Here is a 26,905-nt window from a genome sequence, read left to right as displayed (position 1 = left end):
GAGTGACTAGTGAGAATTTGGGTGAGAAATATTTTATTACTAACCATTTTCTTGCAGGTGCAATGTTTTATAGAAAATATGATGATGGGTGTAGTGAGTATATGGAGAGAAAAAGAAGATTCTATGGGTGTGGTAGTAATAGAAGAAAAGATGAATGTAGTAGTGAGAATTGGGGAAGAAAAAAAAGATACTATGGTATGATAGTAGTAGGAGAGATAGAAGAGTTGATGAATATGGAGATGAAAGGAGATATGATGATGGAGATAAGAGAGATTTTAATTATTTTTAAAAAAAATTGAAGAAAAATAAAATTTCGTCGTTTCATGGTGATATGAATTCTCGTTGTATGGAAGACAAACACGATTATATCGAATTATACCCTCAATCCAATAACAAAAAGAAATCAAAGAATTTGCCCGATATTGAAACAAGTAACGAAATTTGGATTATTCACCTCTAGTTTACTTTAAACTAGCAACAAATAATCAAGAAAAAAATAATTGATCTCAACGAAACCTTCAAAAAACTTGTTTCTGACAATCGACGAAGAAGAACAATCGACAAATGCCACAAAGCTAAAAACTTTGATAAGTTTGATTTGAATAAAGATAGAAAAGCCTCAATAAAATTCTCTCTATGTTTTGAATAAACAAAAATCTGAATTCTTATTTCATAATGAATCAAAAATAGTAATATATATTGTTTACAACTAAAAAATAAGAGATAATTGCAAATATTGCAATAGATACTATTTAGGTAGTTTCCTATTATACTTAGAATACTCAAAAATAGAAAAATAATGCCAAACTATGAAAATCTCGCGTGCACACACAACATGCCAAACTGTGTGAGAGAGTGCAAGCGCGGGCGCGCGACAGGCATGCGCGGGCGTGCATAAGGTTCTGTCTTGCTTCTTCAAAATCGATGAAACGGCGCGGGAGCGCGACAGAGGATGCGCGGGCGCGCTGGCTTCTCGGGCCATGTCATCTATTTTTGTGTTTGCTTTGATATTTTTTTTCACTTTATTGACTTCATTGGACTTCAATGGTATTATAACATTCCCCAAAATGATCTTCAATCATTCCAATGCATTCTTTATAATCCATCATCAAGAATTGAAGTGCATCCTTAAACATTTTAGCTCGACGCCTAGTAGTTGGCCATCTTGGCATTTCCAACGGGTCCTTGGCTACTTGATCAGCACGCGAGCCATCCATGATCGCATCCTCCTCCCCTTCTTGAAAAGGATTTGTCCTCAAATCTCAATCATCACCTTCATCAAATAAAGACAAATCAAAAACATTAAAATTAGTACTTACATTATATATATATATATATATTTATATATATATATATATATATATATATATATTTATATATATATATATATATATATATATATATCACTGAACCAAGAAGGTCAAATACAATTTATCCATTCAATATTGGATTCCGAAGGGATAACTTCACGAGCCAGTTGGTAAGCTGCTCTATTCACCGATTTTCTCGTGTGAAGAAGTGAGATGAACACCGGTGATTCAATAAGAGATCGGATTTCCAAATTGATCGAGCCATATGTGCCACGATTCTCACCAGTTTTAGTTATTGCATGAACTGCCTTGCCTGGAGAGAATACAAATACACACAAGAATTAGTAAAACCATGGCTCAAACAAAAGATTGTTATATATTTATCATTTGTAAAAGTGTAAAATCTATAAATTAAATTTTAAAACTATTATTTTTTTCCTTTAAGTGCTAACTCACAACTCACAAGCCTACTAACGAACATATTCATGAGTTAACGGGTCGAATATTATAAAGCTTTATCTTGATTTGTTTATCATAACAAACCTCACTATACAAGTAAAACGAGCGAGCTTCAAACATCTCACGAGCGGCTTGATTCATTTTTAATATTAAAATTTTATAACTATTATATTACTTTATTTTAATATAATTCAAATTAATTAAAAGAAACATGATAGATTTCAAATGAAAATTTAAAAAATTAAAAGACTGTATACGAATACATAACATACGCATCAATACACTAATTTTTATTAGTATTTGCCTTTTGTCTAGATTTTTTAAAAAACTTATTTTACATAAATCTCGCGTCAAAACTAAATTCTTAGAAAGTTACAAATTATATTTAATCGAGTAACTCTATTATGAAACGGTTTGAAACACAATCTTAAAAATAATTCTTAAGAAATTTTTTCATGATAATTTCCTATAATTTTTTCAAAATCTTTTCTAACGCTTTAACTATTAACACGATTTATATGATTCCTCGAACTTTAGAATAAAATTTATACATTAAAAAAAATTTTATAATGAATCATTTAATAAAAAAAACTTATTTAAAATCTATATCATATTATTAGTGATTACAATCAAATAATTTTGTGCATATACAATTAAGAATCCCCATAGACTAAATTTATATCGGGAACATGTATTAAATTATACACGAATTTGTTTGTCATATTTTTCATTACATACGTAATGCATGTGCCACGATTGTTATTATACAATTAAGAATTTCCATTGTCCAGCTTAATAATAAAAAAAAATGAAAGTATATTAAGATTTATTTCTTTTTTTTTTATTATTATTATTTTCCGTCAACGGCTGTCCTAAAAACAAAAGAAAAAACAGTTATTTTCCACTAAAACCAAATGCAAGATCCCAACTCCAAGCATCTGCTGAAGCACACGCCGCCTTTCTCCGCCGCAATGCGGCCTTCCCACCACAGGAGGGCCCACTCCGAGGTGAACTTCCGGCTTCCGGAGGACTTAGATCTGGTGTCCGACCCTTTTGATGCGCCGGCTGGGAGTTTGGAGGAGATGGGATCCGAGGAAGATCTGTTTTCCACCTACATGGACATTGAGAAGCTAAGCAGCGGCGCCGGTGGATCTTGTTTCGACAGTGCTGGCGGAGGAAGTGGACCGCCTGAGGCGGAGGAGGGGGAGAAGAGTGGCGGCGTGAGGCCGAGGCACAGGCATAGCAATTCCGTGGACAGCTCGAGTATTGAAGCTAAGAAAGCGATGCCCCCTCATAAGCTTGCTGAGTTGTGGACTCTTGATCCTAAGCGGGCCAAAAGGTAAAATCTTTCTTCTTCTTTTCTTCATTTTAATTCTGTTTTCTCTGATTTCAATGTACGAGTCGAATGCGAGTGGATTCAGTTGTGTATATTTTATGGGGTTTTATTTGATCTTTGTGAATCTTGTGTTTTGTCTACCAAATTGAAGCAGTTTTCATCCTCGTATTTGCCTTATCAATTCGAGGAAGGGATCGTGTTTGCGGGTTCCAAATGATTGTTTTTTGTTTTGTGATCATTGGTAATCTTGTAATGAAATGGAGCTTAGATTTTTCATTGGACTGGCCATATGGCAATGGCTAAGAATAAAAAATTCTTATTCTAGAAATGGATTCATACAATGCATCAAATCTCAAGTCCGAGGGAGAACGAAATGGATTTTTCTGGAGCTGTTGATCAATGTTCAGAGGGAGAACAAAAATTTTATTTGAGTATATAAGTGAATGATCATTTTGTCAACATTTCGGCGTGCGAGTGATGCGGTGTGATGTGGTGTGATGTGATGTGATGTGATGTGCTGTGCTGTTAAGGAGATGATGAATTGAGTTTCTGGTTTGATACTTAACTTTGATGTATGTAGTAGTGTGATCTAGAGTTTTAGTAGGAGAGGTCCTGGGATAAATATTCAGGACATCATTGTTTAGTTTCGTTGCTGATGAATGAAAGGGGGGGTACATATTGTAGGCCTCATTGACAGAACAAGTAAAGTAATATCTATTTGTTGCCCATTAATTGAAAAATATATATACTTCTGTACATGAGCCCAACATATTGACAATATTGCACAGGATTTTGGCAAACCGACAATCTGCTGCTCGATCAAAAGAGAGAAAGGCTCGCTATATCTCTGAACTAGAGAGGAAAGTTCAAACCCTTCAAACCGAAGCCACAACTCTATCCGCGCAACTCACTGTGTTCCAGGTGTTTCTTCTATTTTAGCTAGTATGGAACTTAATACTGTTGATGTAAATTGAATGCTGAAATTCTGTGTGTGACCTTGTTTAACAATAGAAATTACTACAAACCAACCTTCATGTTGTGGGATGACATCCAATTGGAAAGATCGAAGAAACACGGAAACTTCTCTTGCCCAAAACAATGTCCTTAGAATTTTTTTTAGATCAATTGACTTAGAATATACTGGTTTCCTCCTAAAACAGCTGATAAGATCCCATTATCGACCATTTAAGTGCCGTCAAACTTCCATAACATGATCGTTCAATCCCAAATACAAATGTTGCTTTCCATCCTAGATATAATTCTGTGATTATAAACCGAGATACTTTGTCTTGCAGAGGGATACAACGGGGCTGAATAATGAGAATACGGAGCTTAAGCTTCGGCTACAAGCCATGGAACAGCAAGCTCAGCTACGTGATGGTAAGCAGTCACCTCAACGAGGACGTCGAGGAGTGAAATTTTGGACTCATTTCCAAATATTAAAATAAATGGTTGTCTGTAAACACATTAATCGTTTGAATAACTGTGTATTTGCCCGAATCTTTACTTGTGTCCATTTTATTGGTCTATATTTGTTATTAACCAATGAATTCAGACATGATAATAGATCATCTATTTGCAGCCCTTAATGAAGCCTTGAAGCAAGAAGTAGACAGACTCAGAATCGCCACCGGAGAAATATCAACCACCTCAGACACATTCAGCTTGCCACTTCCGCACGTTCCATATAACCCATCGGCCTTCTTTTCGAGTGATCCCCGACATTCACAGATGCCACTGTTTCATTCGCTTCCGGCTGGCATGTCCACTCACCAGTACACGATGCTCTCCTCAGCTCAAGTACAGGGTCTTACTGACTCATTGCACCAGGATTCTCTCGGTCGTTTTCAGGGTCTAGACATCAGTAGCAGAGGTTCTCATATCATCAAGTCTGAAGCCCCTTCAATTTCCGCCAGCGAAAGCAGCAGTACATTCTGATTGGGGTCTTTTCCAAGTTGGCCATGTTTAACATCCTGAATCATCATTTTTCTCATTCTTTTTCCTTTCGTTTTAACTGGGGTCTAAGTTTCTCTAGCACATGTTGTAGGTTCCTTGGTATTTCCGAGCTTTATATATAACTTATTCGTTCGATTTGAAAAATAATCTTGGGATACAAATTTGTGATGATGTTGGTACGTAGCTTCGCTTGGATCTTGTCATAGTGTATTGTTTATCGACTGAGGGGGGGCTCCGTCTGCTAATCCGCGTCGATGCATGCTCCTCCACCATTAAGCCATCGCCTCGCCATATCGAGAGCAGCCGCCTTCGACTCCATATTCTTCACCCTTGCGGCTGCAGCTTTCACTTTCTTTTTTAAAAAAAAAAATTTTCCTTTTCTTTTGTAATTGTATACGTTTGTTTTTTTTTAAATCTTTTTTTTTTTAAATTTTCATATCTTTAAATTTAATATATTTCTTTTAATTTTTAATTTTAGGATATTTTGATTTAAAATTTTAATAATCAGATTATATTTTCAATAAATGTATAATTTTTTTAAAATTTTTTATAGATAATTACATCACCTGTTTATTCTTTTATAATATTATATTAATTAATAACATAATAATAAATTTATAAATTATTGTTTTTATAAATATTTTATGGAATAAATTAGTTAAAAACTTTATTTATGTAATAAATAACTAAATTTATGTTTTTAATTATAAAAAAAATAATATTTTAATATAAATATTAATTAAAATTTTAAATAGAAAAAATTATGATACATTTTAAATAAACATTTTTTTTAAAAAAGACTGAAATTATAAAGGCGTCCTACTACGTTTAGTAGGACGCGCATATTAAAAAAAATAAATTAGATTTTTTAAAATAATTCTTAAAATATATTTAGTTAAATTTTTTAATTCATTAATATTTCTAATTTTTATGTTTTTACCATTACAATTTATTTGTTGTAATTATTAATTATAAGATATTTTGATTTAAAATTTGAATAATCTTATCATATTTTTAATAAATGTATAATTAATTTTTTTAAATAGAATGTTTAATAGATAACCACCTTACTTAATTATTCTTTTTATAATACAATATTAATTAATAAATATATGAATTATTGTATTTATAAATATTTTATGAAATAAATTAGATAAAAAAATTATTTGGTAATAAATAAGTAAATTTATGACGTGAATTATATTATTAGTTGAATAAAATAATAAAAGTTTAATTTCATAATTACGAATTTTATATGTAATTGTTTTTAATATTTTTTTTATGTGTAATGAATTTTAATAATAATTTTAATTTTCTAAATTATGTAACTTTAATTTAATTAATTAACATCGAATAGAAAAATACAATTTTGAGAAAAAAAAAAAGGATTACAAACACTAAATTTATTGAAAATCAAAGATAATGATACAAAATGAAATAAACAAACATAACAAAAAATTAAATTTTCGAAAATCACAATACAATACAACATAAAATAAAATAAACTAACCAACACTTAAAATCAAAGACAACGATACAACATAAATTTAAACAAGATAATAAACAATAAATTATTAAAAATCACACCACAATAAAGCAAAATACATTGGATGACAAGCATTAATGAAACTTTAAAAAGGCGGTAAGCTGGATCCGGATCCTCCAATGTCTCCAAAATATTTGTCATAGTTGAGACTATCACGTGCACGTTTTCTTTCTTCCCTCTTATTCAAAATTCTTGATTGTTCGGCCCGAAAGTTTTCACGCAAAGATCGATCTTGAATAGAGTTGAGATCTATTACTAAAATTTTGTTTTCTTCTTGAAATCGGGTCAGATCCAACATTTGTCGATTTTGTTCTATTTTTTTTTTATTTTGTTCCAATTTTCGTTCAGTCTGCTGCATCTGTTTCAATTGTAATTCATTGTTTTGTTCACGATAAGTATTTTCATGTTGGATAATCTCAAGAATTTTTTCTTGTCCTAATTTCATTGATTCAATTGTGTGTGACATATATTCATCTTTTTTCTTTTTCAATTTGGATTTTTTCACTCCAAGTGATCGCTGTGATGAACTACCACCACTATTTTCATCGCTCAAGTTAATCTCAAATGGTGATAATCTAGGGGACGCTGATTTGGGAGAATTTGTTGCTTGTGTGTCTGATTGTGGAGATTCGAAAAATTCAATACCTCTTTGAATTGGTGTACGTGACGGGATAGGTGAAGCTGTAATGTTGGGAAGCTTGGATTGTATGCATTGGAGATGAAAAAATTGTCCAACAGCATGGGCAGGACAATATGCGGGCCGTAGTGGTTCTCCTACCATTATTTTAGAAGTAGTTGCTGATTATGATCTATGGATATGACATGCATTTTTTGGTATGCCGGGGTCTAACAATGACATTAATGTTCTCGAGGCATCCAATCTATTTTCAAATCTTGCACAAGGCATCGCTCCTCCGGCAAACTACTTTATTGGGGGAAAAGAGTATCATCAAGGATATTACTTAGCGGATGGTATATATCCTAAATGGTCAACTCTTGTGCAAACTATTCATGATCCACGTGGTCCCAAAAAAAAATATTTTGCAATGAAACAAGAATCGTGTAGAAAAGACGTCGAACGCGCATTTGGAGTACTTCAATCACGATTTGCAATTGTAGCATCTCCGGCACGTGCTTGGCAGAAGAAACAGTTGCATGATATAATGACTGCTTGTATTATAATGCACAACATGATCATCGAGGATGAGCGTGACTTGGATACACCAATACAAGATGGGATGGAAGCACCGACTCCGAATGTGGAAGTGATTACAGATCAAAATATAAGATTTCAAGAATTTCTTGCTCGGTATAAAAAAGTAAGAGATAGAGAGGCTCACTTCGCACTATGAGATGCACTAAATAATATTGATTGTGGGATGAGACAGAATTAATTTTGGTAGATTAAAATTCATTAAGTTGTTTGATAATTATATAAAATAATAATAATACAAAAGAAAACGACAAATTTTTTTAATAAATTAACTTTAAATAATAAAAAAAAATAGTAATATTTTGCATATTTGAATGCGATACTCTCAATTATCTACAACCAATTGCATGGTATTAAAGAGTAGGGGGCTGTGATGAGTATGAACACATTTCAATATATATAAATATATAAATAAAGTAAGTGGACTCAATTAGTAATATTTACATTTTAAAAGGATCAAATCCTAATTTTTAGGCACTTGGAGGGCCAATTGATAATTCTTAAACACTGGAAGGGTTGATTTGAATTTTTAGACCCTACAAGGGCTAATTCGCAATTAAGCACATTTTTTGCCTATAAATATCCGTGGATTTATTAATTTCAAGGTAATTGATTTCTTATTCCAAAAGCTCTCAACTTTTATTATCGCGGAGCAGGTCGCTGACTTGAGCATCGGAGGGTTATCGTCGGGTGATCATCCGACGCCTCTAACGTTTGTTCGTGAAGCAGGTGACAACCCAGAGGAAATCAAATATAGGAGGTCATTGGACTTATTCAGGTGATCTAGCGGAGCAGAAGATCGCTTGAGTTCATACCTCCTAATTTCGAGAATCATCCGATTTACACTGATTAAGGGAGACAATTATTTGTCCGCGTCAAAGTGGAAACATCCTTGTTGAACACTTAAAGGTTTCGGCCACCACCCCTAAAGGCTTGCAAGGGTTCGGCCATAGGTGTGCATGGTGAGCCAAGTGATTCCTACACTTTGTCTTGATGATTCATGGCTCCTAAGACTTGCTAATCTTTAATATCATGAATTATAGTTTTAAAGTGTAGGTGCTGGAAATTATTATGATCAACATATAGATTGATTATGCATGTATTGAGTGGAAACAAGTGATACAAGGTAAAAGTTGGCATATTGCTTGGTTAAGCTCAAAGATTGAGTATTATGTTCATGCATGACTAAGTGTGGCTAAATGGTATTTTGCATGTTGGATAGCACAATCCTAGGGGCTGGCCGAAGGGTTCATTGTGTGAACCAAGTGTTTTCCAAGTGTGTATCACATTTTGAAAGCCTAGGGTGATTTGGGAGTTTAGGCAGATAAATCGGCTCGGTCGGTGAAATCGGTAGCGATTTCGGTTTAAGGTACGAAAGTACTGTTCGAGATATCCAGACTGAGTATGCATGTATTATATGGTTGCATGTCTTATATGTTTTATTTGTATATGCATGACATCACGGTATGTCGCATTCACGAGCATATTGATCCTGTATCTGTTGAGATATCCTATAGTAGGGCATTCACCCTACATACGTGTAGTGGTTGGTTAGACACGCGAGGCTAGTGTCAAACGACACTTATGGATGGACACTTAGCCTAGTGTCGAGTAGCTTGTAAATCCACTGTCGAGTATATGAGACACCTCCTCGTGCGACGGCGCAACGTGCTATATACCTTGGGCCTGGTCTTTGAGCGGTTATATTGATTTTTGACCTTGTGTCTATCATTTACATGCATGCACATATATAATATTTGTATACTCATACTCTCGTATTGAGCGTTTTATGCTCGCGTCTCGTATTATTTTTGGGGACACCCTATTCCATGGGGCAGGTTCAAGGATCGATGATGCTGGCGGTTACGACAGGGCATAGACTACATATGTTTGCAGTGGAATTATTTATTCTTGTTTGTTTTCGGCATGTACTTTGATAAATTGAGTACCAAAGATTATTTCGATTTGGTTGTAAATTTTAGTTAGGTTACAGATTCCTTTCCTTGGGATTGTAACTAGATTATGGATTCCGCTGTTTATTTATGATAATCATTTAATTAAGTTAAATGCATGTGTAAGCTCTTGATTAGTAGGCGATCACGGGAGCGAATCGCTACATGTTAATAGTAGTTTTGATGTGCCGTATTTTAATTCGTCTTGATTGTAGGGTGCATCTGTGTTTTAAATATTTTGTGCAGGATAGAGTCACGAAATTTTATTGTCACCATTTAGATTTCAAATTTTATTTTGAGTTAGCGTGATGCACTCCCTACATTGTTTAAGTTTAGTTTTGAAAAAATTTCTCACCGTTTTTTCGCAACTCTTTTATTAAATGTTTAAAATACGGGACGTCACATAAACACCCAAAAATATCATAATCTCATTTTATTTTTCTCTCTTTATTTATTATTTATAATTTTCACTTATATATTTAACTGTATATTTATTTATACTAATCATTTTAATTTATATAGTTAATTATTAATCATATATATTGTTTTTAATAATTTTAAAAATTTTAAAAATTATAAAAAATATTAAAATAAAAATATTATCGAAATTTTATTTATAACTTCAATAAAACTGAGGATATGAATACAAAAAGATTTTGTTTGTTGAATATTATATTCAAAATTTGTATACTATATTATTGTATTGTATTTGTAAAAAATATGAATGGTAAAAATATTTGAATTAAATAATATTATATTTTTTCAATCTTAAATTATAATATTAATATCTTTTAAATTTGATAGAGAATATTATGCTATATTTTTAAAAGAGTTGGAAATTTTGTTAAAAAAGTATGCCATGAAACGTACTAGTACATACGGATAATGAAACAAAAAAATAAATATATTTTTTTGAAAAGATATATTATTAAAATAATAATTTTTTTAGATATATATTAATTAATATCTTAAATTTGATATAGAAAATTATTGTATATTTTTTAAAGAAACCATAAATTATGTTTTAAAAATACTGATATTTTAAAGGCATACTACTAATTATTGTAGGACACATAAAATAAAAAATAATAATAATTTTTTAATTAAAAAAAAACAAAAAAGTAGACATTGGGATTGGCTGTGGGGGACATACGACTGCAACCCAATGGTGATTTTTTACAGAAATAATAATAATTTTATAAAGATATACTACTAATTATAGTAGGGCCCGCATAAAATAAAAAAATAATAATTTTTTTTATACAAAAAGAAAAATGAAAAATATAAAAAAAGAGAGACGTGGGGTTTGACTTAAATAGATATGAACCATGAACGCATTCCATCAAATGGTAGTGTGTTCATTTATTAAGGTTTAATTTTTTTTTTTTTTTTTTTAAGTTTGATGTATAAAGCTCCCATTGGAGTGTCTTTAAGAGGTGTCGAATAATGCATCAAATCATAAAAGATCACAAAATTGTTCTTCAATTTTGACGAGTACCATCCACCTACAGAGCATGAAAATCACAATGTATGATATATGGATAAGTCAACCTTTCATGTTCTCAATAACTTTTTCTTTAACATTCTCAAAAAGAAATTAATAAAATAAAATAAAAAATAACTTTTTCCTTTACAAAATATACAAGCAATAGGATAAGAATCATTATAAAATGAAGCAGAAAAATGTTGACCGCGAGAATTATAAGACAGTGCACAAATGATCAAACATTCTTACGTACTCCAAAGTTCGAAATCCTTTTAGCCTAATTCGTGTACATAACTCAGAATATTTTGTGGAGTGGCTTGCCAACTCTTTTACTAAACTTCTTCAACCTACAACAAGAAAAGTAAATGTTTTCGTGTCAAAGACTATGACAATGAGAGTGGCAACAATCAAATCAACCAAATCCTGGAGTTGTTGTCGCATTCATAAAGTATGTTTAATAACAAACCTGTGGGAGATTCATAAGTTCGAAAACGGCTTTGGTTGGTGTCAGTTCATCATCAACGATTCGAGCAACTGCTGTCAAAACTGGCATTTTGACTTTGTATTTCTGTGCTAATGCAATAACAGCTCCTGCTGTGGAGATACCCTCAGCCACCTAAAATATATAACTGTTAAAACGGCTATGAATTAGCAAGAGTTGAAACATTGCTTGGCTTTGCAATGCAACCAAAGATTTTCAGCACCTGATTCATGGAACTGAGTATATCATCAAGCTTTTCCCCGGATCCAAGACGCACCCCAACTGTTCTGTTTCTTGAAAGATTCACAAAACATGTGAGCATGATATCTCCAGTTCCAGATAAACCAGTTAGTGTTGTTGACTTGGCACCCATCTGAATTGAGAGAGACATATCAGCATCAAATAGCTGATATCCAGTCAGTGTGGTTATCCAATTCATGCATTCACCACTTGAGGAAGACATGGATGTTGTCTACAAGATTTCGAGATATTTAAAAGGCTCTCCGGGAAAAGGTTTATTGTTTAGAAAGAACAAACAGAGAAGCGTAGAGGCACATCACAGATGCAGATTGGGCAGGCTCTATCTCTGATAGGAGGTCTACGTAGGGGTACCGTAATTTTCTATGGGGTAATCATGTGTCATGGAGAAGTAAAAAACAAAATGTTGTGGCTCGTAGTAGTGCAGAAGCTGAGCTTAGGACTATGCCGAATGGAGTATGTGAGTTGCTAAAGCTAGTTCTTGAAGAATTGAAGTTAGACTGGGAAGTGCCAATGATGCTATTCTGCGACAACAAGTTAGCAATTAGCATCGTGAATAATCCAGTACAACATGATCGTACAAAGCATATGGAAGTTGATAAGACCCTTCATCAAAGAAAAGCTCGAAGGAGGAATAATTTGTATGTCATTTGTCACATCTGAACAACAGATTGTCGTTTGCCTTAACAAAGAGTCATTTCAGACCCAAGTTTGAAGATTTCATCTGCAAGTTGGGCATGATAGATATCTTTGCTCCAACTTGAGGGGAGTGTCGAAAAAGGAAAGAAAATATTTTAATTAGTATCATAATATTTGATTGATATTTATTCCTTATTTTTGTCTATTAATTATGTTTAGAATGTGAATATAATATAGAAATAAGTTTTTTACCATACATATGGTTGTCTCTGTCATTCTAGTTTATCTTCAAAAGTACAATAGCAACCATGCCCGGAAGGAAAAGAGTCAACTAACCTTAGTTGCCAACCACCTTATCTCAGAGCAACCTTGTGCAACAAGGGCTGCCATAGAATTATTGCCAAGATTTAGTCCTTCCACAATCCCAGCAGCTATTGCAAGTACATTCTTAAGAGCACCTGCAATTTCAACACCTGTAACATCACTGTAGCATCAGGAGTTACTGCTGGGCATAAAGCCATGTGTTCGTAAACATGTTTTCACACTTTCTATAAAAACATAAATACAACCCAACTTTTCTCAGTCCTCAATCTTCATTTGGTTTGGGATGAGGACTCACTAAGCTTGAGTGTGTGTGTGTGCGTGTGCGATTGTGACAAATGATCCCTATGAAAATTTGATCCAAGGAATACGAATACAAGGTGATATTTTCCATACAAGTACTACCTTGATGTGCTAATTCTCAAGGTTCTCGAAGCAAGAAGTTGCTGAACAGCATTTGCCATCTTTTTGTCTTTTGAAGCCACAACCATTGCTTGCAAACATAAAGCAGTTTTTCCGTCACTTTAGACGAAAACGTGAAACATTGATTCTGCAGAGGTACCATAAATTCAAACCCATGCAAGTACCTGTTGGCAATTTGTTCATCAACTCCAGCGCAAATGAAGGTCCTGACAGAACCACATAGGGCTGGCGTGGATTTCTCAGAGATCGAGGGATTATTTGAGACATCATTTTGTATGTATTGAGCTCTAGACCTTTGCTCAGAGAAATGAAAGGTAAGCCTGGATCGACATAATCGGAAATGCTCTCGAGGAACAAGGCACTAAACTGGCAATAGGATAAACCAAAAACAGATTATTGTAAAAAATAAGGATATTTTGTACAGCAACATTCAAAATTTAGTTAAATCGTGAAACTGAACTGCAGTTTGAGGTACACTCATTAACAGCAGAATGTTAAATGCAGGTAATTGAAGTTCGATGGAATCTACTAAGAAACCTGCACAGGCACAGCATGGAAGCAAAAGTCAGCACCCAGCAGAGCATCTTTCACATCTGTTGTTGCAATGATGTTTTCAGGCAGCTTGTGCCCCGGAAAATACTTACTGGAACAGAAAAAAGGAAAAAGAAATGGTTGCTTAAATAGAAGAGGAAAATACCAGGAGATGATTTACAAAACTTTCACCTAAATTCAGGGATTTGGGGAATAAGCATGACAGTATTTACCAATTTCGATGATTGGTATTTATTGATTCACAAATTTCATGATCTCGTACAAGTATCTTAACTTCTAGCTGAGACTTTCTGTCAGCAACATGGGCGGCCATAGCTGTTCCAAACGATCCCCCACCGAGCACCACCACCTACAAGCAACATAAATCAAAAGATGTTGAGTCCTTCATTCAAATCCTATCAATAGGCATGACCATAACGTTCGGAACTTTCGATAGATTTAGATATTTCACCAATATAGGAGAACACGAAACATGAAAGTACCACCACTCGTGGCAATGCATAAAACAAAATACACTCCATTTAAAATATCTAGAGTTTTATCACCATTCTTCTTCAAAGTATTTCCTGCCTAAAAATAATAATAATAAAGGCACATTTGATACACCTGGTTTGATATTTCCAGAGAAAACAGAGACTTATGCTGCTGCTGCTCCCAAACAATGCCTAGAGAGCCTGATTTTCTTTTGTACGGACAGTAAGACATTGCAATTCTTTCTTTAAGCATTTAATTATAAATGTATATGGAACCAAGAATTGCTGGTTGACACTCCGTAGGCTAAAAAAAAATCAAGAAAATGGTACACAAAGTGCCTTTTATAAAAGCCAGCAAAAAAAAGTTACAATGTACAACAAAAACAGAAGAAATGAAAATTCGAAATTTTGCCAGCAAGAAATAAACAATTAAAAACGGATTCGAGACCTTATTGGTTCGTTCAAGAACGTCGGACTTGGCCATGGACTGCCAGTTACGGGACCACCGGACCAGCTTCTCCCACGCCAAGCCAACAACCTTGCGCCGGTCCTTGCTTCTCTCAAGCGAAACATTATATTCTTGAGCAGAAATATCAGCCGTAAGCGAAAGCAAAGGCGATGGCTCTGGTACTGAGTCGACAATTTCACCATCAGCGGCGCAGAGGCGGAGAGAGGTGGCGTAGTTTGAAGTGCGGAAGATAGGTAGAAAATAATTTATGGGCTTTGAGTTTTGGAGCGTGCAAGAGCGATGATGGGCGACGGGCAGTGTCGAGGAGGGTGAAAACGGCGGCGGCTCGAGCAGAGAAGCCATTGGTGAAGCTTCAACTTTTTTGCGATAGTAATTGCAATCAGACCGATCTCTTTCAACGTGTCTATTGTTTCCAATCTGACCGTGCTAAAGGAATTGAATCTTGTATATTGAATAAATTAAAAAGTGTATCTCAATTATAGGGTATCATTCCTATTTATAGTAGAGCAACCTATACAAGTAATCGATACACGTAAGCAACTTGACACGTAAGCTAACTAACTAAGAGCTTAATATGAGGAATGAATATTGTGCATTCCCATCTTAGACAACAAATTACGAGTAAACAAGTCACCCAACTGTGCTTCTGAAGAAACATGCATAAGTTTGACAATTCTAGCCTGAACTTTCTCACGCACAATATGGCAGTCAATATCAATGTGCTTTATTCTTCATGGAACACAGGGTTTGATGCAATATGCAAAGCGGCTTGATTATCACAAAATAAGATTGCTGGTTTATTGTAATGAACTCCAAGATCCGTGAGAAGAGTACGCATCCACAAAATTTCACACATAGATGCAGCCATGGATCGATACTCTGCTTCAACAGAAGATTTCGACACCGTTTGTTGTTTTTTAGCACGCCAAGAAACCATAGATGTTCCAAGAAAAACACAAAAACCTGTAACAGAACGAGTATCCAAACAAGCACCCCAATCCGCATCAGAGAAAAACTGAAGCTTCAAATCTGAGTTGGACTTATACAATAATCCTTGACCAATCGTTCCTTTTATGTATCGAAGCACATTATGAGTTGTTTCCATATGAAGCACACGAGGCATAGACACATATTGGCTAAGTTTATTTACCGCAAAAGCCAAATCAGGACGTGTAATGGTAAGATATAACAATCTCCCAATCAACCTCCTGTATGAAGAAGAATCAGATACTAACTCTCCACTATCTTGTGTGAGCTTAAGATTAGCATCCATTGGTGTACTTCGAGGCTTACACCCTAAAAGTCCTGCCTCAGATAACAATTTCAAAGCATAGTTGCGCTGACAAATCGAAATACCAAGTGAAGAACGTGCCACCTCAATACCCAATAAATACTTTAAAGTTCCCAAATCTTTCAGACGAAATGTATCATTGAGAAATTTTTGTAATTCAGAAGCTTCACTCATATTATCAGTGGCAATCACTATGTCATCGACATAGACTAAAAGAACTAGAAAACCATTGCCACGATTCCTTGCAAACAAAGAATTATCATGATGCGATTGGGAAAAACCAATACTGAGTAGAGTGGAAGAAAATTTAGCGAACCACTGCCTCGAAGCTTGTTTGAGACCATAAAGGGATTTATGAAGTTTACAAACAGCATTCATAGGTAATGTCTCCCCCTCACTGCAATACCCTGGAGGCAGTGTCATGTAAACTTTCTCATCTAAGTCACGATGAAGAAAAGCATTGTTGACATCTAGTTGAATGAGAGACCAACCACGAATGGCAGCAAGGGCAAGAAGAGTTTTGACAGTAACCAATTTAGCAACGGGTGAAAAAGTTTCAAGAAAATCAAGACCCTCTTGTTGGGTGTACCCCTTAGCAACTAAGCGAGCCTTATGACGCTGCAAATTGCCATCAGCTCCAAATTTAGCTTTATAAACCCATCGGCAACCAACATCAGATTTACCTTGAGGTAAAGAAACAATAGACCATGTCTAATTAAGTTCCAAAGCTTTAAGCTCATCAGCCATGGCTTGGTTCCACTCAGGTAGAGCAGCAGCTTGAGAAAAAGTTTCAGGTTCAAAAACGGAAGATATATGATTAACAAAAGCCTTATAAGAAAGAGAAATTTTGGAGGAGCCTAGAACATAATACAATGGATGAGCAGTACTGGATTTAGAAGAACAATCAACCATATAACAGTGATAATCATTAAGATGAGGAGGCTTATGTATTGTCCGACCAGAATGAGTTGTGAGACAAGATGTAGGACCAAAACTAGGAGAAGATGAGATGATATTATCTGGAAAAATTTCAGGAGATTGGAGGAAATGTTATCAACCATATGCTGAAAAGGAAATATGTTTTCATGGAAAACAACATCTCTGGAGATAAAAATTTCATTAGTGGCTAGATTTAACAATTTATAGCCTTTATATCCAGGAGGATAACCAAGAAAAACACACTTAAGTGCCCGAGGAGAAAATTTATGACAGGAGGACAACAAAGTAGAAGCATAACAAAGGCAGCCAAATACCCTCAAATGAGAATATTTAGGGGACTTACCATATAACACAAGAAAAGGAGTGTTATTAGCAAGAAAATGAGATGGTGTACGATTAATTAAGTAAACAACAGTGATGACACAATCACACCAGTAAACCAGCGGAAGATTGGATTGGAACAAAAGAGCTCGAGCAACATTTAGAATATGTTGATGTTTTCTTTCAACAACAGAATTTTGTTGAGGTCTTTCCACACAAGAATAGGTGTGAATAATGCCCTCTTGATTGAAGAAATCAGTAAAACCAAGCTCAGGACCATTGTCACTCCTTACAGATTTTATGGACATATGGAACTAATTTTTGACTATGCGGCAAAAACTTTGAAAAACACTGGAAGCTTCAGACTTAGTTTTTAACATATAAACCCATGTGAATCTAGAATGATCATCAACAATTGTGAGAAAATATCGATATCCTTCAACAGAAATGGTATTAAAAGGCCCCCATACATCAATGTGCACAAGAGCAAAAGAGGGTTCACAGGCTTTATTATATGAAGTAACGGACAAACGCCTTTGTTTGGACAAATGACATATGGAACAAGGTAGAATTTCTGTATCATCTGACTTAAAATATAAAACATCATCAAGAACAAAAATTTTAGAAAAATATGGATGCCCCATTCGACAATGCCACAACTTATTGGTAAGGACAGTACAAACAATAGAAGATGATATATCTGGCTCAGATGTTAGCACATAAAGATTTCCAACTCTTTTACCCGTCCCAATCATCTTGGTCTTGGTGATGTCTTGAATTTGACAAAGATCAGACATGAAGGAAACAGAACACATGAGAAGTTTGGTAAGAGAACTTATTGATAGCAAATTAAACTGAAACTTGTGCACGTATAGCACATCTTCAAGAATAAGATCTTTGGATAGATGGACAGAACCTAAAAGAGTGACTGGAATAGTTAAGCCATTTGGTAATGTGACTGTGGAATTAATGGATTTGGAAGAAACAAACAATGAAAGAGAACAACAAATGTGATGAGTAGCGCCTATATCTAATACCCAATCGGTCTTGGAAATAGATGAAAGAGAAAAGGATAGAGAATATATACCAGTAAAACAAGACACAGTAGGCTTTTGCTGCTGAACCACCTTGTTTACACCAGTCGTAACCTGAAGCTTATCACTAAGAAACTCAATAAGTTGTCTACAATGATTGTGAGTCAAGTTATCCATCGAAGCATTATCACACTCTGCCATCCCTGTTACTTGATGAGTCTGTGCTTTATGCGAAAAACGAGACTGATTATACCTTGGATGCCCTGGTGGATAACCATGAAGCTTGAAACATCTGTCAATTGTATGATTAGTAAAATGATAATAAGAACACATCATCCTATCCATTTTTCCGCCTTGTGTTTTCTGAAATGGCTTTACATATGCAGCATTAGTAGTAGCAACTGGAGAACTTGCAGAATGAATACCAATTGATGAATCAACCTTCGGCTTAAGAGAATTACAATGTATGGATCTATGTCTCTCTTCTTGTATTATAAGAGAAAAAACCTTCGCAATGACAGGTAAAGGTTCAGACATTAAGATTTGTGCACGGATTTGAGCATATGACTCATTAAGTCCCATGAGAAAATGCATTACACATTCTTGATTATTATAATCCACCCATTCCTTCATCGTACCACAGTTACAAACTGAAACTGGTTGATAATCTCGTAATTCATCCCAAAGTGTACGCAACTTAGTGTAATACAAACTAACATCCATTGATCCTTGCTGCAATTCACTAAGAAATTTCTTAATCTGATAAACTCGTGGTGCATTACTCTGATGAAACCTGTCATGAAGATCTTTCTTATTCTTCGCTATCAATGCCGTAATCATAGCACGACTCCAAGTATTGTAGTTAGATCCTACAAGATGATGAGCTACAAGAATCAAACCTGGATGATCTCCATTATGAAGAAAAAACGGACTTGTACAATCTTCTAAAATGACTCGAATCGGTGGAGCTGGATTCGGAACTTGATTTCCTCCACCTCCCCTCGCCATTATTGAATTAGGAATCAATTATCTGTAGATCGATCGAAACAATTAACCTTCTCTGATACCATATCAGAAAATGAAGAACACCATAATTGGGAAGAAAAACCGCAGCTAAAGGAATTGAATCTTGTATATTGAATGAATTCAAAAGTGTATCTCAATTACAGTGTATCATTCCTATTTATAGTAGAGCAACCTATACAAGTAATCGATACACGTAAGCAACTTGACATGTAAGCTAACTAACTAAGAGCTTATTTCTTATATAACAAATAAACAGAGACAATGCGTGTGCAATAAACAAAATATTAACGAAAACAATAAAAAATAGTTTTCTAAATTTGTGATAAATTAAAATAAAATGGAGTATAATTTTTGTGTTGGGTTGAAAAAAAAATTTCACCTAAATCCAAAAAATAAGAAAGATGTTTCAAAAAAAAAAGTAAGAGGAATGAATATGTTTGGGATTTGGGAGGTAAATAATGAATGTGAATTAGTTGTGTTGGGAAATTTAGTTTTGGTATTTACAAAAGAAAGCCAAACTACTTGAGCAACCACAAAAGGGATAAACTGATATTTGGAAAAGATGACGTCACTATCGACTACCACATGACTAAGGGATACATTTTACTTTGCTGAACTGAATCGCTAAACTGAGTCAACAACGACCTCACCCAACTGGCTAAAGGAATGTAAATCAGTTTACCTCGCTAAAATGATTCTATCAGTTTACCCCTGCCAAACTGACTGCATCAGTTTATCCACAACAGTTTACCATCATGCCATTTCTGGATAAGATCATCTGTACTTTGATAACTCTGTAGGAGGTAGTGCCGCGATACTAAGGGAATGTCGGATCCAGAAATTGTTGATGATGGTGACAAATCCAACGAAAATAATTTAAATTCTATCTGAAGGACAATTTGAATTTATGACCATTGGCAATCCAAAGGGTATAAATAGAGATCTTGATCAACATCAGGAGGAGTCTCTCCACGCAATGAAAACTCTGTCATTCTTACAAGAACACGAAAAGCTCTTTACGATCAAGATTCGATCAAGGAACTCGAAGCACAAATGTTCAAAAGCATTATTCTGATCATTGAAGGGTCGATCATTGTGCTAAGAATTTCGAGTTATATTTACTCTATTGTTATGTCAGTTTAGGACTGAAACTAAGGTGTTATACTAGGAGTTCTTGTTTAAGCAGTGTTTAAGTCCTAAACTAGATTGGGTTTGTGCAAATCACTTGTATAAATCAAAGTTTTCTAGTGATATCCTTCCGAGGTGGAAGAAGGGGTGACGTAGGAGTGTTTGAAATCTCCAAACATCCATAAACAACTACTTGTGTCATTTCAGTTTACTCACCATTAACACACACCTTAAACTGATATTCACTCAGTGTTTTAAATCTATAGCTTGACATATTTCCGCACATATTTTGTTTGCCAAACTGCATTCGACACTAAGATAAGCCTCGAACTCATTCATTAAAACGATTGAGTTCAATATTTCCTACTAAACTGTTTGAAAGTATATTCACCCCCCTCCTCTAGACTTTCAACCGATCCTAACAAGTGGTATCAGAGCGGTTATTATCTTACTCTTAAAGCACTGAACCAAAATGACTTCATTCAGCAAAATTCCTATGTTCTCAAAGGAAGAATTTGATGACTGGAAGATTCGTATGCAAGCACACCTATCAGCACTAGACGATGACATGTGATTTGTCATCATTGATGGACCTCTTGCGATCACCAAGGTCAATACTGCTATAGCTCTTTCTGGAGGTGGTCCACAGTACATTGAGAAACAAAGAATCGAATGGACTGCTGAAGACAAAAAGAAAGAAAATCTTGATAATGTGGCTAAAGATATCTTGTATAAAACTCTTGACAAGAACACCTTTAGCAAAATCAAGACATGCAAAACCGGGAAAGAAATTTTGGAGAAGTTGATTCAACTCTGTGAAGGAAATGAACAGACAAAAGAAAAAAAACTGTCTGTCGCCACTCAAAAATTTGACAACATCAAGATGAAGCCAGGAGAATCAATGACAAAATTTGATGAGAGAGTAAGCAGCATTGTTATTGAGCTTAATGGATTGGGAAAAACATATCCCAACAGGGAAGTTATTCTAAAGGTAATTCGAGGCCTTCCCAAAAAATGGGATGTAAAAATAATAACCATGAGAGAATCGAAGGACTTGAATAAATTATAGCTGCATGGCTTATTTGCAGATTTAAAAGCCTATGAATTCGAGTTGCAAACTCGAAAAGAAGATCAGTCTATTTCACAATTGACCAAGGCCTTGACTGCAGTAAAAATTGAGTCGCCAGCTAAATCAAAAAAATCAAGCAGAACAACTGAGCAGTGATGCCATGTCTTTGTTTGTGAAGAAGTTTGGTAGATTCATCAGAAGAAACCAAGAAGGATCCCACAGAAGAAATTTTTAAAAGAAAGAGACAATTGAAGAACCAAGAAGTTGCTTCAACTGTTGGAAAACAGGACATTTCATTGCTGATTGTCCCAAACCAAAGAACTTTGACAAAAGGAAAAGTTCAAGGAATGACAGACACACCTCGAGACAGAAACATGAAGCATTGGTTGCAAAGGACAACAAAACCAAGTGGGCAGAAACAGATAGTGATTCAGAGGAATCAAATTGCTCATCCAGTTGCAGTGATGATGAAGAAGAGGTCAAGTGTCTTATGGCAAATGATTGTGAGATTCCATCCACTAGTGGACATGTATTTGATTTCAGCTTTGAGGAATTTACCAGAGAGGAATTGATCAAAGCTCTTCATGATATGGAAAATGAGTATCATCAACTGTCCTTTGCATTCGATGAAGTCAGAGCCAAGCAAAAGGATCTGCAAGATATCTCAACTGAACCCTCATGAGAACAATCAGTTGAGATAAACTGTCTTGAAACAAATATTGTTGTGCTCCGAACTGAGAATGAACAACTCAAGATCGATATCATGAATCTTAAAACAGAAAAACATAACATGGATGAATTAGTAAGATCATGGAATAAATCTTCGAGCCTGTTGACAGAATGAATGATTCACAAAGACCTCTCCATGACAAAACTAGTCTTGGATATGGTGAGATGGTTGAAACTGGTGAATCAAGTACTCTACCCAAACTGAACATGTTCAATGGCAAATACATAAAATTTGTACGAGCAATTATGGAAAATGACAATGAAAAACCTATCCTGATGACTTGGCAGCAAATAGAGCAGATGAACAGAAAAAGATTTGGTATTGGCTTCAATCCCCGTGAAACTAAGGTAGAGATTGCTAAAAGTACTAAAAGGACTAATTCATATCAACCTAATCCCATGAGAGGAAATATAAGTCAATACCATAATCAACGTCCAGTTCAAAAGCGATATAGAAACTTCAAGGACACTGGAAAAGGAAAACAACATATAGTTTCACAAGCACATCAAACTCCACCATCTAGAGCATCTAACTTAGTACGCACCTATAGGAACACAGAAACTGGTAAACTGGTTAAAGTATTCCAGCTTTGGGTTCCTAAAGGATTAATCCCTCGTGGACCCAAATAGATGTGGGTACCAAAAGTTATTCAACCTTGTGAATGCAGGTAGCAGATACCAAGAAAAAGGAGGAGGAATCATGGTACTTAGACAGTGGATGTTCAAGACACATGACTGGAAATGATAAACTACAGTCTAAACTCGTTAAATACCATGGTCCCACTATCACTTTTGGTGACAACTCAAAGGGTAAGACCGTGGGTAAGAGTAAGATTATCCACGACAACATTATCATTCAAGATGTTCTATTGGTTGATAATCTGAAATATAATTTAATTAGCATTATTCAAATGTGTGATTATGGGCATTCCGTTGAATTTCAAAAGCTAAACTGCATTGTTAAAGATTCCTCTGATAACATTATTTTGACAGGAAACAGATATGGAAACACATATAAAGTATGCTGGAACATTCAGTCTAGCAAACCAGTTTGCCTCGTAGCTTCCAATTCTAAGAGCAACTGGATTTGGTACAATCGATTGAATCACCTTAACTTCAAAACTATTGTCAGTCTGAGTAAGCTCGAGCTAGTAATAGGCCTGCCTAAAATTGAGTTTTCCAAAGACAAAGTTTGCTCAGCCTGTCAATTTGGAAAGCAAGTTAGTTCATCTTTTAAAAATAAGGGCTATAACTCATCCTCCCGATGCTTGGAACTATTGCACATGGACTTATTTGGTCCAATTCCAGTAAAAAGTTTAGGGGGAATGAGGTATAGTCTTGTCATAATTGATGACTACTCACTTTTTACCTGGGTCATTTTCCTAAAATCAAAAGACCAAACCGCTTCTCAACTAATCATGATTTTTAAAAGAATTTTTAACAAAAAATCATGTAAGATTGACAGAATCAGAAGTGATAGAGGAACTGAATTTGTCAATCAAGCGTTATCATCTTTTTTAGAACATTATGGAATCAAACATGAACTCTCAGCAGCTAGAACACCACAACAAAATGGTGTTGCAAAAAGAAGAAATTGTACTCTTAAAGAAGCTGCGAGAACCATGTTAGCTGACTCCAAAGTTTCTCAAAGATTTTGGGCAGAAGCTGTGAAAACTGCGTGCTATACTCAGAACAGATCAATGATATGCAAGAAATTTTTTAAGACCCCATATGAGATCTGGAATGGCAAACAACACAATGTATCATATTTCAAAATTTTTGGGAGCAAATGCTATATTCACAACAATGGTAAAAGTCATCTGACTGCATTTGATGCAAAGTCAGATGAGGGAATATTTCTAAGATACTCCTCAATTAGCAAAGCATATAGAGTCTTCAAAAACAGAACTCTAAATGTTGAAGAATCAATTCATGTTATTTTTGATGAAGATTTAACTGATGCTATTGCAACTAACACTCATCAACTCTCAGATCTATTTCAGAAAATACATTTAGACAATGATAGTCAGGATGAAAGTGAAAACGAAGTTTCACCACCTATAAGAACACTTTAATCTCCTAAACCTGAACTAGTGGGCTCAGTAGTTGAGGATCGTAACATTGATTAACCAATTGATATTCATCAAACCCACACAGTTGAGAATATTGAAGAACAGCATCATGAGACTCGAGATCACCACATTCATTTTGAAGACACAGAGCTTGGTCAAGACAACATGACTAATCAAGATCTGGAGGCGCAAGTGATAAGTGGAAATCAGTCTAATACTAGACTCAAATGGTCCAAAAAGCATCCACTCAGTTCAGTAATAGGCAATCCTACGGCACCACTAAGGACTAGAGTACAAATGATTAAAGAACTTCTTCATGCAGCTTTCATATCCCAAGAAGAGCCAAAGAAAATTGAAGATGCATTGGCTGACAGCTGTTGGATAGAGGCAATGCAAGAAGAATTAAATCAGTTTACTAGAAACTTAGTCTTGGATCTTGTTCCTAGACCAATACATCAATCAGTTATTGACACTCGATGGGTCTTCAGAAACAATCTTAATGAAGAAGGAACTGTAATTAGAAATAAGGTAAGATTAGTAGCTCAAGGATACATGCAAGAAAAAGGAATTGACTATGATGAAACTTATGAACCAGTAGCTAGACTGGAAGCCATAAGAATATTTCTTGCGTATGCCTCCTTCAAAAATTTCAAAGTTTATCAAATGGACGTTAAAAGTTCTTTCTTGAATGAAAAACTTCAAGAAGAAATCTTCGTTGAACAACCACCGGGATTCACAAATCATCAATTTCCAGACCATGTGTATCACTTAAACAAAGCTTTTTATGGACTGAAACAGGCTCCTCGAGCTTGGTATGACACCTTAACTAAATTTCTTCTTGAACACGAGTTTACAATAGGCACAGTTGATAAAACTTTGTTCAAATTCACGAAAGGTGATCACACTTTATTAGTTCAAATATATGTTGATGATATTATCTTTGGGTCAACTAACCCCAAACTGTGCACAAGATTTTCGAAGCTAATGCAGGAAAAATTCGAGATGAGCATGATGGGTGAACTGAATTTCTTTCTCGGATTACAAGTTTGTCAAATGAAAAATGGGACATTCATAAGCCAAACTAAGTATACCAAAGAATTAATCAAAAAGTTTGGTATGGAGAACTGCACAGTTGCAACAACTCCCATGGGCATATCGATTAACCTTGACAAAGACGAAGGGGGAATATCAGTTGATGCAACAATGTATCGAGGTCTAATAGGGTCATTACTTTATTTAACAGCCAGTAGACCTGACATTGTTTTTGCAGTTTGCTTATGTGCTAGATTTCAGTCAAATCCTAAGCAGTCCCACTTCGTAGCTGGCAAAAGGATACTAAGGTACCTTAAAGGGACTCAGAATGTTGGTATGTGGTATGCTAAGCATAACTCCTTCAATCTAATTGGCTACTCAGATGCTGATTATGGTGGATGTAAACTGGATAGAAAAAGTACAAGTTGATTATGTCAATTCCTTGGGGATAGACTGATCTCATGGTGCAGTAAGAAACAAACATCCATTGCAACCTCTACAATAGAAACTGAATACTTGGCTGCTGGAAGTTGATGTGCTCAACTGCTTTGGGTTCAACAACAGTTGAGGGATTATGGAATTGAAGAACAGGATTCACCAATATTGTAGTAACCCAGATTCCATTTTAAGATAATGATATGTTAAACATGGTTAAGGATTAGTAATTAACCAATTATGGGGCTTAATCAAACTTCAGAATCAAGAATTGGGTTGTCAATATTTGAGCCAGTTCGGACGGTCCAAAGAGGACTTCGGACGATCCGAACTCAGCAACTCAGGGGCTCCAAAGATGGCTTGTTGACTTTGGAGTTAAGGCACGTTCGGACGGTCCGAACTAGGATCAAACGGCCCGAACTTCACCTATGCCAAGTAGGCAGGATTACTCAGCCATGGTTTTTCACAAGTGTCGGATTTAGGACACTTCGGAAGACCCAAAGTGGCGATCGAATGGTCAGAACTCGACGTGTCTCGCATGCAAACAATGAGTTGGATCGAACGATCCGAACTCTAGTTCGTAGGCTCCGAACTCATTTGGGAATTTTCCTATAAATAGGGCTCATTCGATTTCATTTTGAGTTACGAATTCCCGAGTTTCCTTCTTCAGTTTTATGGTGTGAGTTATACACTTGAGAGCCTTATTGGTTATAATAGAGGTTATAGAATAACCAAGGTGTGGTTATAGTCATCCGGGACTAGCAACTCCAAAGGGCTTACTATGGACGAAGGTATGGTCCGGGAATCTATTTAAGTTTTGAGATTACTTATTAGCTTAGTTAAGGCTTATAGAACTTGTGTAGTGATACGATGAACTTTTGAATATAGGCTTGGAACCTAGGATCCTACTAGACTTGAACTAGCCTAGAGGTACGTACACATTGACTGAGATTGC

The 26,905-nt window shown here is 35.2% G+C and overlaps 4 protein-coding genes across 6 annotated transcripts; 3 read left to right on the top strand and 1 right to left on the bottom strand.

Annotated features, from left to right (window-relative positions):
* The first annotated feature begins 2,672 nt into the window (after nt 1-2,672).
* LOC140865579 (transcription factor RF2b-like) lies at nt 2,673-5,402 on the top strand. Its single transcript, XM_073270262.1, has 4 exons — nt 2,673-3,108; nt 3,894-4,026; nt 4,401-4,485; nt 4,688-5,402. Exons 1-4 carry the CDS (start codon nt 2,684-2,686, stop codon nt 5,041-5,043), a joined length of 999 nt encoding a protein of 332 aa, XP_073126363.1. The 5' UTR covers nt 2,673-2,683; the 3' UTR covers nt 5,044-5,402.
* Nucleotides 5,403-7,443: 2,041 nt separating this feature from the next.
* LOC140862764 (uncharacterized) lies at nt 7,444-8,911 on the top strand. Its single transcript, XM_073265799.1, has 4 exons — nt 7,444-7,926; nt 8,477-8,598; nt 8,730-8,782; nt 8,877-8,911. Exons 1-4 carry the CDS (start codon nt 7,444-7,446, stop codon nt 8,909-8,911), a joined length of 693 nt encoding a protein of 230 aa, XP_073121900.1.
* A 2,461-nt stretch (nt 8,912-11,372) lies between these two features.
* On the bottom strand, nt 11,373-15,311 carry LOC140864366 (glycerol-3-phosphate dehydrogenase [NAD(+)] 2, chloroplastic). 3 transcript variants are annotated; one of them, XM_073268509.1, is made up of 9 exons: nt 14,854-15,311; nt 14,145-14,281; nt 13,918-14,023; nt 13,545-13,746; nt 13,363-13,450; nt 12,973-13,120; nt 11,963-12,112; nt 11,725-11,874; nt 11,373-11,605 (listed from the first exon to the last, which is right to left on the bottom strand). In XM_073268509.1, exons 1-9 carry the CDS (start codon nt 15,214-15,216, stop codon nt 11,591-11,593), a joined length of 1,359 nt encoding a protein of 452 aa, XP_073124610.1. In that variant the 5' UTR covers nt 15,217-15,311; the 3' UTR covers nt 11,373-11,590. The 3 variants fall into 3 exon arrangements, with proteins under 3 accessions (XP_073124610.1, XP_073124611.1, XP_073124612.1); XM_073268510.1 differs by lacking the exon at nt 11,373-11,605 and having other exon boundaries at nt 11,732-11,887; XM_073268511.1 differs by lacking the exons at nt 11,373-11,605; nt 11,725-11,874 and having other exon boundaries at nt 11,971-12,521.
* Nucleotides 15,312-22,522: 7,211 nt separating this feature from the next.
* Nucleotides 22,523-25,944, top strand: LOC140862763 (uncharacterized). The gene is made up of 5 exons (XM_073265798.1): nt 22,523-22,990; nt 23,080-23,631; nt 23,933-24,035; nt 24,569-25,011; nt 25,474-25,944. The coding sequence occupies exons 1-5, from the start codon at nt 22,523-22,525 to the stop codon at nt 25,942-25,944; spliced, it is 2,037 nt and encodes a 678-aa protein (XP_073121899.1).
* The last annotated feature ends 961 nt before the right edge of the window (nt 25,945-26,905 follow it).

Source organism: Henckelia pumila, chromosome 4, assembly GCF_033568475.1.
Source record: "Henckelia pumila isolate YLH828 chromosome 4, ASM3356847v2, whole genome shotgun sequence".
In the NCBI taxonomy this organism is placed as follows: Eukaryota; Viridiplantae; Streptophyta; class Magnoliopsida; order Lamiales; family Gesneriaceae; genus Henckelia; species Henckelia pumila.
This window is presented reverse-complemented; position numbering and strand designations above follow the sequence as displayed.

Bases quoted from the DNA above. Each gene is read 5' to 3' on its own strand.
- LOC140865579 (XM_073270262.1), top strand. From the start codon at position 2,684: ATGCAAGATCCCAACTCCAAGCATCTGCTGAAGCACACGCCGCCTTTC. The intron at 3,109-3,893 runs GTAAAATCTTTC...AATATTGCACAG, and splicing joins GATCCTAAGCGGGCCAAAAG to GATTTTGGCAAACCGACAAT. The intron at 4,486-4,687 runs GTAAGCAGTCAC...ATCTATTTGCAG, and splicing joins GCAAGCTCAGCTACGTGATG to CCCTTAATGAAGCCTTGAAG.
- LOC140862764 (XM_073265799.1), top strand. From the start codon at position 7,444: ATGCCGGGGTCTAACAATGACATTAATGTTCTCGAGGCATCCAATCTA. The intron at 7,927-8,476 runs GTAAGAGATAGA...ATCGCGGAGCAG, and splicing joins TTCTTGCTCGGTATAAAAAA to GTCGCTGACTTGAGCATCGG. The intron at 8,783-8,876 runs GTGAGCCAAGTG...TTTAAAGTGTAG, and splicing joins TTCGGCCATAGGTGTGCATG to GTGCTGGAAATTATTATGAT.
- LOC140864366 (XM_073268509.1), bottom strand. From the start codon at position 15,216: ATGGCTTCTCTGCTCGAGCCGCCGCCGTTTTCACCCTCCTCGACACTG. The intron at 14,024-14,144 runs GTAAATACTGTC...TTTCTGTTCCAG, and splicing joins AATACCAATCATCGAAATTG to TAAGTATTTTCCGGGGCACA. The intron at 13,451-13,544 runs GTACTTGCATGG...TATGTTTGCAAG, and splicing joins GATGAACAAATTGCCAACAG to CAATGGTTGTGGCTTCAAAA.
- LOC140862763 (XM_073265798.1), top strand. From the start codon at position 22,523: ATGAATGATTCACAAAGACCTCTCCATGACAAAACTAGTCTTGGATAT. The intron at 23,632-23,932 runs GTTAGTTCATCT...CATCTTTTTTAG, and splicing joins CCTGTCAATTTGGAAAGCAA to AACATTATGGAATCAAACAT. The intron at 25,012-25,473 runs GTAAGATTAGTA...AAGCTAATGCAG, and splicing joins GAACTGTAATTAGAAATAAG to GAAAAATTCGAGATGAGCAT.